At 36.4% G+C, this 13,407-nt stretch overlaps 1 protein-coding gene across 1 annotated transcript; it reads right to left on the bottom strand.

Annotated features, from left to right (window-relative positions):
• Positions 1 to 2,294: 2,294 nt before the first annotated feature.
• LOC147347015 (uncharacterized) lies at positions 2,295 to 11,235 on the bottom strand. Its single transcript, XM_086369149.1, has one exon. The coding sequence runs from the start codon at positions 3,548 to 3,550 to the stop codon at positions 2,603 to 2,605; it is 948 nt and encodes a 315-aa protein (XP_086225275.1). The 5' UTR covers positions 3,551 to 11,235; the 3' UTR covers positions 2,295 to 2,602.
• Positions 11,236 to 13,407: the final 2,172 nt, after the last annotated feature.

Below are 13,407 nucleotides of genomic sequence, written 5' to 3'. Positions count from 1 at the left end.
TTTATTTTATGTATAGTAGCTTGTATTTGCTAATCCCAAACCCCAAATTTATCCCTCCCTGCCCCTTTCCGCTTTGATAACCACAAGTTTGTTTTCTCTGTCCCTGAGTCTATTTCTGTTTTGTATACAAGTTCATTTGTATCATATTTTAGATTCCACAAATGATATTTGTCTTTCTCTATCAAGCAGTGCTTTATTAAGATTATGCCTTCCTTGACCTAGTTGATTTGGTAGAAATCTTCTATTACAGGTAATTTTAAGAATGATACTTATTAGAATTGCAATTTTACATGTTTTATTATTGGATTAATGTCTTTCTACTTGGAGTAAGTTTCCATGAGGGCATGAATTACAGCTTGGCATGTAATAGGCATTTGATATGTTTGCTCAATGAGTCAATCAAAATGGAGTACTAAAGTATATAGTTGGAAATATAAGCTTGGATCTCACAGAATTAAAAAATGAACGCTACATTGGCCTTATAATGGTTATTGTAGAAAGTCTCTCAAATGCAGTATAATTATTATAGGGATAGTGCAAAGCCATTTTTGATTATGTTTCAATGGTTCACAAACAATTTAGTATCTTTCTTTCTCTGGATTCCCCTTCTTCGATCATGGTGCCATCATCTTTTCAGTTATCCAGTGTCAAAAAACCTGGGGTCCTCTTTGAGTTTATCCATGTCATATACATTCCGTTAGTTGTCAAAGTAAGTTCATTTCTTTTTCAAGATGATTCTCACATCTATTTCTTTCATTTTATCTCATCACTTCCAAATTAATTTAGGGTCTTATCTTTTTATGGCTATGTCACTACAATATGTGCTTCCCTGGTGGCTCAGTGGTAAAGAATCTTGCTACTCAGGTGGCACTAGTGGTAAAGAATCTGCCTGCCAATGCAGGAGACATGAGATGTGGGTTTGATCTCTGGGTTGGGAAGATCCCCTGGAAGAGGGCATGGCAACACACTCCCGTATTCTTGCCTGCAGAATCCCATGGACAGAGGAGCATGGGAGCTATAGTCCATGGGGCTGCAAAGAGTCAGTTATGACTAAAGCAACAGCATGCATGCATGCACCAATGCAGGAGATGTGGGTTTGATCCCTGGGTCGGGAATATTCCCTGGAGAAAGAATGGCAACCCATTCTTGCCTGGGAAATCCTATAGACAGAGGAGCCTGGCAGGCTACAGTCCATGACACCATGAAGAGTTGGGCACAACTTAGCGACTAAACAGCAACAGCAACAACAGTCACTGCAGTAGTCTTCTACTGATCTCTCAGCCTCCTTTCTCTTGTCCAAACTACCAGATTACTCTTTCTGAAAGTCATCCAAGTTTATGTTGGTATTTCTGTTGCCTATCAAATAAATAAAAGCTCAAATCCCTCCAGAACCCTGGTTTTAAACTCCAACCTTATTTTCTTCTAATACCCTCAGTGTTTGCCAAATTTCAATCATTCAGATCTCACCATTTGTCATATTTTTTGCCATATCTAAGAAGATGTGTACTATTTTCTATTCAATATTTTTCCTTAAATTAATTTACCTTTTGACTGAGTCTCATCCTAATCTACAATTTCTTCAAACTCAAGGGCTTGATGTGTTTGATATACTTTTTTCCTAATTTTTATGATAAATATTAAATGTTATTATTACAATGTTTACTTGGGTACAACCTGAAGTCATCTTATATGTTAGTGGTGGTCTGGGGACTACACTTTGGGGAGCTTTGCTATATAGAAATTCTCTACTCTACTCCCTGCCTATAGAATATATTTTTCATGTCTAATCTTATTTTTTTTTTTTTTGTTATTGTTCCCTCACTTCCTTTCCCAGTCAATTCAATTTAGTAAATGTTGTGGCAGACACTGAGGATGAAGATAATGGTAAGATACTGATTTTCCTTTTTCTTTCAAGGAGTTTATACTTTGTTAGAGGAATTAACTAATCCACGGGCCTCAAACAATATACAAATCCTACTTGTCTTTTTTGTGATGACCAGCTCAAATTTTACTGCCTATTAGAGTCCTTCATATATTACCTCTGTTCAAAGAGATTTTTCTCTCCTGAATTTTTCCTATTGTATTTGACTTTTTGAATCATGTTTTGATATTTGTCTTTTAATATTGTTTTAGTATTCTGATATCTATCTTCTGATGAAGATATTCTTGTATTCCTCTATGGATATTGCATTTAGTAGAGACTAAACAGTTTTAAGCAATACCTAAATAAGGAAGTAATACCTAAGTACCTAAATAAGAAAATACCATACTTAGTTGAGAAAAAGAGCTTGACATTTCTTTATCAGGGTTTTATTTCAGAAAAACTGTGTTTTGTTGACAATTATATATAATGGATTTACATTTTGAAAAATTTACATTTGGAAGCTGAAGTTTGAAAGAGATCTAAAAAGATGAAATTTATGAAGACTCTTTTGCCAGGTTGCAAGCAAAGAAGCAGAAATTTTGTGGCTAAAGAAATGTGAGGAATCTATCATTTTAATTGATACTATAAAAGACTGGAAGCTAGTTTTGAAGTTGATAGTGTTGGAGTGAAATTACTCAATTCTGTTTGTTAGTTTATAAAATCTGGTGCTGTTTTTCTTCAATGTGACTTTTTATTGTCCTTTTTCTGTCTGGAACTTTTTCTTTGGTTTATATCCTTGTCCTCTTTGCTCATTTTTATTTTATCTCTTTTTTTCATAGACTCTTCTTTGATATTCTTGCTCTTTTTGTCCTCATCTCTCTTTATGTTCTTGTCTTTTATCTTGTCCTCATCTCCCTTCATGCCCTTGTCCTCTGTCTTTTCCTCATCCCCCTGCATGCCCTTGTCCTCTGTCTTTTCCTCATCCCCCTGCATGCCCTTGTCCTCTGTCTTTTCCTCATCTCCCTTCATGCCCTTGTCCTCTGTCTTTTCCTCATCTCCCTTCATGCCCTTGTCCTCTGTCTTTTCCTCATCTCCCTTCATGTCCTTGTCCTCTGTCTTTTCCTCATCTCCCTTCATGTCCTTGTCCTCTGTCTTTTCCTCATCTCCCTTCATGCCCTTGTCCTCTGTCTTTTCCTCATCTCCCTTCATGCCCTTGTCCTCTGTCTTTTCCTCATCCCCCTTCATGCCCTTGTCCTCTGTCTTTTCCTCATCTCCCTGCATGTCCTTGTCCTCTATCTTCTCCTCATCTCCCTTTGTATCCTTGACTTCTGTCTTGTCTTCATCTCCCTTCATGTCCTTGTTCTCTGTCTTTTCCTTGTCTCCCTTGTCCTCTGTCTTCTCCTCATCTTCCTTTATATCCTTGACTTTTATCTTATCTTCATCTCCCTTCATGTCCTTGTTCTTTGTCTTATCCTCATCTTCCTTCTTGTCTTTGTTCTTGTTGCTATCTTCATCTTCTTTCTTGTCCTGGTCCTCCCTGTCTTCATCTCCCTTCTTGTCTTTATTATCTGTGTCCTCATCTCCCTTCTTTTTCACATTCACCCTTCGTTCCCCAGTTTCACCTTCATCTTTTATACTATCTCCTTTCTTTGATTGGCCTTTTTCTGTTTTATTTTCCTTGTCCATAACCTCCCCAATACTTTTTCTTTTGTCATCTTTTACTCTCTTCCCTTCTTTACTCAGAGTTTTCTCAGGAAGCTTTTCAACTTTCCCTCCAGGCTTCTGTATTTGTCCCTTTCCATAGTTTTCCTCAGGGCCACTTAAATCTCTTTTATGCTGGTATTTAGGACCACTTTGGCTATTTTGTTGTGGGATTACTTGAATTCTTAAATAAATATCCTGTTTTGGGGTAGTTTTTCTTGTTTCTCCAGTGCCACTTTTTGCCTCTGTTTTTGAACATTTTCTCAAATTACCTGAAAATATAACAGAGGATATAATAAAAGTACATAATTAACATCTTAAGTAATTTTGATCTTTTCATATCAAACATTTTTGCTTTGGGTTAAACTTGAGTCATTAAATTTGCCTTCCCAATAATATAAAATTTGTGAAGCTGTACACACCTAAAGGGTTAGATAAGAGGTCCTTGAAATACAGTATCTTTTCAAGTATTGAATTGAGAAAAAGGAAAAATACAACACAAGAAATTGGTAATTGCTCAGTAGAATATAGCTAGAGTGTATGATTAAAATTAAAAGAGATGTAAACTTAAAAGGATAACTTTTTCTGAGAAAATTATTATATAATATTTATGATTCCTTAAGAAAGCTCCATCTCCCTTTGAGTGATAACAATTGCTAAACTAGCATTTTGAAAGACTGTGAAGCTGGAACTTTCCTTAGCTCTCTCACAGATTTTCAAGGATTCTGCATTAAAAATGATTTAGAAATAATAGCATTACTTAAGATAGGAAAACAACTGGTTCTTATAGTATATAAGCATATGACAAATACATTGAGATTACTACAGTGATCTTTTAATTTAAAAATATTTAACAGTTATATGTCAATAATATTGATTGATAAGATCATTTAAATGTTTACATAAATTCTATTTATAAAATCTCATAATTTTACAACAACCTCATATTAAATATTATTTTAAAATTTTAATTATTATAAATGCTATGATAAACCACCTAATAAATATATCTTTGAAAAGCTGTCCTTTTTTTCTTGGAAAACATTTCTGGAAATATAAATTCTTAGTCAAAGGGTGTGTACATTTTGTATTTTGAAACATTGCCAAATGTACTCTTAAAAAGTTAAACCTTAATGTCAGTAGGGGATAGAAACAGAAATTTGGCCAAACTCTAAAAACATTGTACTCTGTAAACCTTTTCAATCTTTTGCAAACTGATAGATTAAAACAAAAGAGCTCCTCTTTATCTGTACTTTTTAAATTAACTCATGGTTTTGGATCTTTAGCATTCTTTCTTGTATACCCAGCTCATTTATTTTTAGATTTCTCCATCTTTTTTATTTTTTTGATATGTTTTAGAAAACATTTTTTAGAACTTATCAAGAGACTATAAATGTTTGGCTTAAATAAACCAAAGAACTAATTTATTTACTTATTTTTTTATACTAATGCATATATATGGAATTTAGAAAGATGGTAACAATAACCCTGTATACGAGACAGCAAAAGAGACACTGATGTATAGAACAGTCTTTTGGACTCTGTGGGAGAGGGAGAGGGTGGGATGATTTGGGAGAATAGCATTGAAACATGTATAATATCATATATGAAATGAGTCGTCAGTCCAGGTTCGATGCACAAGACTGGATGCTTGGGGCTGGTGCACTGGGACGACTCAGAGGGATGGTATGGGGAGGGAGGAGGGAGGAGGGTTCAGGATGGGGAACACATGTATACCTGTGGCGAATTCATTTTGATATATGGCAAAACCAATACAATATTGTAAAGTTAAAAAAAAATTAGTCAAATAAAAATTAAGTATTATAAAAAAAATAAACCAAAGAACTAATTTAGATTAAACTTCTGGATCAGTTACTGAGTCATTATTTAGACCATAAATTATTTTCCTGAGAAACGACAAACACTTTGAGTTATATTGAAATGTATCATAAGTTCATTATTACTACTTTAAGAATGGCTTTGGTTTTTGGGATTTTATGAACCCTCAATTTGGTAGGCTTCAGGGACAGTTGGGTAGGGAGAGCTTTTTCTAATTTTTTTTCAATTCTTTGCTCTATCAAGAATTGAAAGCCTTCTTTTAACTGGTATTTGCAAATTTAAGTCCTTCCTTTCCTTTCTTTGCTCAGCTATGTCTATCTCTTTTATTCTCTGCTACCTCCTCATTTTTGTTTGAATCACTGAGTACTGTTTTTCAAGATGAATGCCAATTTTTGTGATAAATAATTTTATCAATATATTTTCCCTTCATATTTATTTTCCTTTAAGTTATAAAGAGTTATTATTATTTTTTTTTTGTTAAGTGGCACTAATTCCACAGCAAGAGAAAGGAAGAATTATGTGTTCTCCTCTTCTGCTTAAGTGGTAATACTAAGCTATTATGTTGTTCAAGACCAAGGTGTTTCTATATAAAGAAAATGGAAAGGGAAATTATTGATATAAGTACTTACTACAAACTTTTCTAAAGTTAAAAGTTGCTTTTTAATCTTTTATTCTTGAATATGGTATACAAATGTTGATAATCTTCTTTTCTTAAGAACATCAGTGGTCTAGATCCCAGGGCCATCAAATCCTCTATGATATTTGCTGGGGTTGGTAAAGAATCTGCTTGCAATGCAGAAGACCCCAGTTTGATTCCTGGGTTGGAAAGATTACCTGGAGAAGGGATAGACTACCCACTCCAGTATTCTTGGGCTTTCCTTGTGGCTCAGCTGGTAAAGAATCTGTCTGCAGTGCAGGAGACCTGGGTTTGATCCCCTTTTTGGGAAGATCCCCTGGAGAAGGAAAAGGCTACCCAGTCCAGTATTCTGGCCTAGAGAATTCCATGGACAGTCCATGCATGAGTGACTTTCACTTTCAACTTTAGTTTCAGTAGAGATAGACCTAAGAGGGCTGGGAAGGAGACTACTGCTTCTCCTCAAGTGCTTTCTTCCCTTCATTATCTTGTTGGGAATTAAAACCCAAAAAGCATTGTAACTGTTGTCTTACTTTAGACCACAGTTTCCTAAATTTATCAGTTAATTTCTTTCAATTTAATTTTTAACTTTCTTTTTAAAAACATTTAATTAAAACCAGGAGATACTTTATTTCCTGTTCTTTCATTTTATGATTTAAATATTTTACCTCCCTGAAATTCCTCCATAAACTGTGGGACTTCTGGGTGAAATGGAAAGAAAGGAGCCTGAGATAGGGGAGTCTGAAATGAGATAGACAGTCTGAATTGAAAGTAGACATTTTGTGAAAAGTTCCCTGGATCCTGCAGGAGATTAATATATATTAGAATTGACAAATGCCAAGACACTTACTTGAGGGTGCTGAAGCTGCTCCTAAAAAACAAAACCAAAAATTATTTAGACAAAATCCAAAATATGTTTCAAAAATATAATATATTGTTTACTTTCATATTCTTCCAGAAAGAATGCTTTAAAATGGGACATTTGCAGAGCACTAAACCAACCCTGCTTGTTTTTAAAGCAATCTGGTAACTTTATGGATCTGGAGGAAGGATAGGAAAGATTGCACCTATGCCGCATTTCTCTGTGTGTTTTCACTGTTTTTCAACATTCAAATTTTCTCACCTCTTTTAATTCTTTCAGTTTTCCTCATGTAATCTCCTTCTGCTCTCTTCCTTATCCTAGGGAATCTGTCTGTCCTTCCCATTAAAAATTTTTTTTTGAACTTGCGTCACAGAGTCAGTATATTGGTGACAAATTGGCTTAACACTTTTTCTATGGGCAATGTTATCACAAATCATATGGAATATCTTTTTTTCCATTAGTAAAGAATATCTACTTTAAAAATCATCAGTAATCTATCATATTTCAGAGCAATTAGAAGTGCTTTGTAAAGGCTAGAAATGATAGCCCTTAAATATTATGGAAGACAGAAAAATACCCTGGGAAGAAAACAACAAAGGAGCCAATGAGTATCACTGATTCTTCCTAAAGAAAAATACTACCATTGGAGGTCCCTTTGTCTGCACGTGTTGAATATAATTTATATTGATAATCTTCTGTTCCCCCTTCCTTCCTTCATTCCCTCAATGGTTCATTCAACAAATAGTTATTAACCATTCATCATGTTCAGGCACTGTGTCTGGCACAAGGGATCCCATTTTGATTGAGAACAACAGGTTCTCTGTCTTCTAGGAGCTTCTAGATGGAGCATCAGGCATAAGCTTTAGGATGTATGCAGAGATGTTTCACTTCTATTTAGGATAAAATTAAAATTCACAATGCAATAGTACCATTGAGTCCATAAATACATATTTTTATACCTTTAATTTACTGTTCAGTTGAATAAACAAACATCAATAGGAAAACTAGAAGTATTTCAAAGGCATAAAAATGACAGAATTCTGGTCTTAGTTTAGAAATGGCCATGCACAGGCAGCTAAGTTTCCATTCTAAAATCAAATCCAGGATTATTTCATAAAGCAAAGCTCAGTTTGCTTTAGCACTCCTCAATAGGGAGTTGAAATTCAGGCCCTCCTAAATGTAAGCATTCATTTAAATTTTCTTCCTTCCATTTGTTTTCTCAGTGATTTATCTTTTCCTTTACTCTTTTCATAAAACACATTTAAATGGGAAATGTGCTTTATTTATTATTTTCAGGCTACTATAGATAACCATGTACGTGCTTCATGCTGAGTCACTCAGTCATGTCTGACTCTTTGTGACCCCATGGACTGTATGGTGAGCCCCACCAGGCTCCTCTGCCCATGGAATTTTCCAGGCAAGAATAGTGCAGTGGGTTGTCATTTCCTACTCCATGGCATCTTCCTGACCCAGGGATAGAACCCTTGTCTCCTGTGTTTCCTGCATTGGCATGTGGATTCTTTACGACTGTGCCACCTGGTAGGAGAGATAAAATTTTAAATTCTGTATTCTGTTTTTTTTTTTTTTTCTTTTTTCACACAGAAAACTAGAGTTTGTAACCTGAAAATAATTTTCTTTTTGGTGCTTCCATTGCTTACAAAGAAAAAAATTTATTTATTTTTTATTGTTTTTCCATTTGGAGAATGGTTTCTTAGGATAGTATTCCAAAGGGAGATTTTGCATACCTCTGCTGAACTCTTTAAGATCTTTGGCATACGCTTGCTAGGATATCCCACTTTAATTGTTTTCCCACAAACACTGAAACCTGTTTCTCTGTCAAAACCCACCCTCTTTCTAATGAGAGAGGCTTTGAATGTGAAGTGATCATCTAATCATACAAGTGGCTGGCCTCTGAGCCCTGTTATTGCATTGCTTTCAGACTTATTTTTTTCTAAAGTGCAATTCTGATTATGCATTCTTTGAAAACTTCTAATATACAAACTTCTAATATCCAAAACTTCATAAAGTCCTTCATAACTGAGCCCGACATACTTCTCCAGCCTCCTTTCCTCCTGATGTCAACACTTCCTGATTCTTCTCTGGATCCAGCATGGAATTCTGGATTCTTCTCTGGACCCAACATGGAATCAGAGGGAGATAAAGTTGAGAGAAAAGTTGAGGATGTTGGGTTTATTAAATTTCAGTGAATGTTTCTCTCCCTGAGATAGGCTTAGAGCAAGACATTGCCTGACTTCTATAAAATATATATCTTATCTCAGTCACATCCCAGATGCTTTTCTCCAACTGGCCTTCACTTCATCTTTTATTAAACTGCTTTATTATTTACAGAAACCAGGGCTTCTCAGAGTTATTAACAAAGTTCTCTATATTTATGATCTGATACTTTGAAATCTGATTTCAGAGTAAACTTGTGTGGTGACTACTGCTTCACTGCTGAAGTAAATCACCCAAGGTTCCTCAACTCTTAATTATATTTGAACCTTGGCCACTTTGCTCCAAAACCCTTGCCTCTAAACTCTGTTGTGTTGTTACCACCCTTCTCCCAACTCCACATTGACTCCTTTGACACTGTAATCCTAGACTTCCAAATCTCTTTATTGAACTTTATTTTCTTGACATATTTCCTATACGTATAGGAAATATACATATAGGATTTTTTATTTCTGTATTCCTCCCCTTTTCTCTACTTTGTTGTTGTTCCAGTGTTTGACATTCTTTCAAACCAGAAAGGATCGTTAATCTGTCTTCAGTCATAGACCAAGAAGGTGACAGCTATATTCTGGGAATCCAGAGTTGACTCCACATCATTTTACCTCTTTCTAAAATTTATAGACAAATGCAAAGACTATAATATTCCTTCTTTTATAAAATAAATATTTACAGTCTACCATGTTGGAGACAATATGTATTAGGTACTGGAGATAGAGGTGCTATTCCTGTACATTTAGACTTAATAGTTAAGAAAATAAAATCAGTTACATTAAAAGATACATAGTTTTATCAGTGTGGTAGATATTTGGACTAAAGCAGCATTCAGTCTCTCTAAGGTATCAAAAACCTTTAGGAACTACTGAGCTTTTCTTTTATGGAAGACAGCTTGGTGTGCTGGGAGACCTTAAGAAGCCTGTACTCTGCAGAGGAAAAGCATCATCAATAGATAGATTAAAATCCTAAATGGGAAAGACAAAGCTGTAGATTTAATAAAAGAAAATAAATAAAAGATCACTTCCAATGGTCTTGGATGTAGGGAAGGCCTTCTTAGTATCTCCAAAGCACATGATGTGAAAAGCAAATGTATTTAACTACATCAAAAGTGTTTCTGTTTAACCAAAAACAGTATAGACAAGGTTCACGGACATATGGCAGATTGAGAAAAGATGTTTTCAAGACAAAGAAGTCATGAAGAATTAGTATCCACTTTATCCAAAAGACGCTTGACAAATAACAAGAAAGAGATGGGAACCCAAATGGCAAAATGGTCAAAATATATGAATAGGAAAAGGAAAACTTGAATGGCTGGTAAGTATATAAATATATATGTGAACTCATCAGTAGGCATTGAAAAGCAAAATAAAATAGCAAGAAACTTTCTTGCATCAACCAGAATGGAAAGACTAGAGAGATAAAAACAAGTGCTCTCCAGCATAGTAGGTGAAGGGAACATATTCTTAAGAGCTGGGGAGACTGTAGATTATTACAATAGTTATGAAAAGCAATCTAGGAGTGAAATAATCTGTATGTCTTACCTATCAGCAATACTACTCCAGGTTTACCCTCTAGATATATAATTCACAAATTATAAAGAGAACATGCTCTAGTTCTTTGATCTAGATCACTGATGGGGACTTTGCCATTAGTCACAAAGGGATGGATAAGTACACTGTGGGTCCACTGTGGTGGATGCATACTAGTTAGTGAACAGTATGCAGTTTTTAGAAGTTATGATTGGGTATTTTGAAATCTGATTTCAGAGTAAGCTTATGTGGTGACTGCTGTTTCACTGCTGAAGTAGTTAGAAGCAACTAATGATTCCAAGGATCAGATCAGATCAGTCGCTCAGTCGTGTCCGACTCTTTGTGACCCCATGAATCCAGCACGCCAAGACTCCCTGTCTATCACCAACTCCCGGAGTTCACTGAGACTCACGTCCATCGAGTCAGTGATGCCATCCAGCCATCTCATCCTCTGTCGTCCCCTTCTCCTCTTGCCCCCCAATCCCTCCCAGCATCAGAGTCTTTTCCAGTGAGTCACCTCTTCACATGAGGTGGCCAAAGTACTGGAGTTTCAGCTTTAGCATCATTCCTTCCAAAGAAATCCCAGGGCCGATCTCCTTCAGAATGGACTGGTTGGATCTCCTTGCAGTCCAAGGGACTCTCAAGAGTCTTCTCCAACACCACAGTTCAAAAGCATCATTTCTTCAGCGCTCAGCCTTCTTCACAGTCCAACTCTCACATCCATACATGACCACAGGAAAAACCATAGCCTTGACTAGATGGACCTTTGTTGGCAAAGTAATGTCTCTGCTTTTGAATATGCTATCTAGGGTGGTCATAACTTTCCTTCCAAGGAGTAATTGTCTTTTAATTTCATGGCTGCAGTCACAGTCTGCAGTGATTTTGGAGCCCCCCAAAATCAAGTCTGACACTGTTTCCACTGTTTCCCCATCTATTTCCCATGAAGTGATGGGACTGGATGCCATGATCTTCGTTTTCTGAATGTTGAGCTTTAAGTCCACTTTTTCACTCTCCACTTTCACTTTCATCAAGAGGCTTTTTAGTTCCTCTTCACTGTCTGCCATAAGGGTGGTGTCATCTGCATATCTGAGGTTATTGATATTTCTCCCAGCAATCTTGATTCCAGCTTGTGTTTCTTCCACTCCAGTGTTTCTCATGATGTTCTCTGCATATAAGTCAAATACACAGGGTGACAATAGACAGCCTTGACGAGCTCCTTTTCCTATTTGGAACCAGTCTGTGGTTCCATGTCCAGTTCGAACTGTTGCTTCCTGACCTGCATACAGATTTCTCAAGAGGCAGGTCAGGTGGTCTGGTATTCCCATGTCTTTCAGAATTTTCCACAGTTTATTGTGATCCACACAGTCAAAGGCTTTGGCATAGTCAATAAAGCAGAAATAGATGTTTTTCTGGAACTCTTGCTTTTTCCATGATCCAGCGGATGTTGGCAATTTGATCTCTGGTTCCTCTGCCTTTTCTAAAACCAGCTTGAACATCAGGAAGTTCACGGTTCACATATTGCTGAAGCCTGGCTTGGAGAATTTTGAGCATTACCTTACTAGCGTGTGAGATGAGTGCAATTGTGCGGTAGTTTGAGCATTCTTTGGCATTGCCTTTCTTTGGATTGGAATGAAAACTGACCTTTTCCAGTCCTGTGGCCACTGCTGAGTTTTCCAAATTTGCTGGCATATTGAGTGCAGCACTTTCACAGCATCATCTTTCAGGATTTGAAATAGCTCAACTGGAATTCCATCACCTCCACTAGCTTTGTTCATAGTGATGCTTTCTAAGGCCCACTTGACTTCACATTCCAGGATGTCTGGCTCTAGGTCAGTGATCACACCATCGTGATTATCTGGGACATGAAGATCTTTTTTTGTACAGTTCTTCTGTGTATTCTTGCCATCTCTTCTTAATATCTTCTGCTTCTGTTAGGTCCATACCATTTCTGTCCTTTATCGAGCTCATTTTGCATGAAATGTTCCTTTGGTATCTCTGATTTTCTTGAAGAGATCTCTAGTCTTTTCCATTCTGTTGTTTTCCTTTATTTCTTTGCATTGATCGCCGAAGAAGGCTTTCTTATCTCTTCTTGCTATTCTTTGGAACTCTTCATTCAGATGTTTATATCTTTCCTTTTCTCCTTTGCTTTTCACTTCTCTTCTTTTGACAGCTATTTGTAAGGCCTCCCCAGACAGCCATTTTGCTTTTTTGCACTTCTTTTCCATGGGGATGGTCTTGATCCCTGTCTCCTGTACAATGTCACGAACCTCATTCCATTGTTCATCAGGCACTCTATCTATCAGATCTAGGCCCTTAAATCTATTTCTCACTTCCACTGTATAATCATAAGGGATTTGATTTAGGTCATACCTGAATGGTCTAGTGGTTTTCCCTACTTTCTTCAATTTCAGTCTGAATTTGGCAATAAGGAGTTCATGGTCTGAGCCACAGTCAGCTCCTGGTCTTGTTTTTGCTGACTGTATAGAGCTTCTCCATCTTTGGCTGCAAAGAATATAATCAATCTGATTTCACTGTTGACCATCTGGTGATGTCCATGTGTAGAGTCTTCTCTGGTGTTTTTGGAAGAGGGTGTTTGTTATGACCAGTGCATTTTCTTGGCAAAACTCTATTAGTCTTTGCCCTGCTTCATTCCATATTCCAAGGCCAAATTTGCCTGTTACTCCAGGTGTTTCTTGACTTCCTATTTTTGCATTCCAGTCCCCTATAATGAAAAGGACATCTTTTTTAGGTG

This window comes from Bos grunniens, chromosome 23, assembly GCF_055505025.1.
Source record: "Bos grunniens cultivar Pamir isolate PY7600 chromosome 23, Bosgru_T2T1.0, whole genome shotgun sequence".
NCBI classification, from domain to species: Eukaryota; Metazoa; Chordata; class Mammalia; order Artiodactyla; family Bovidae; genus Bos; species Bos grunniens.
This window is presented reverse-complemented; position numbering and strand designations above follow the sequence as displayed.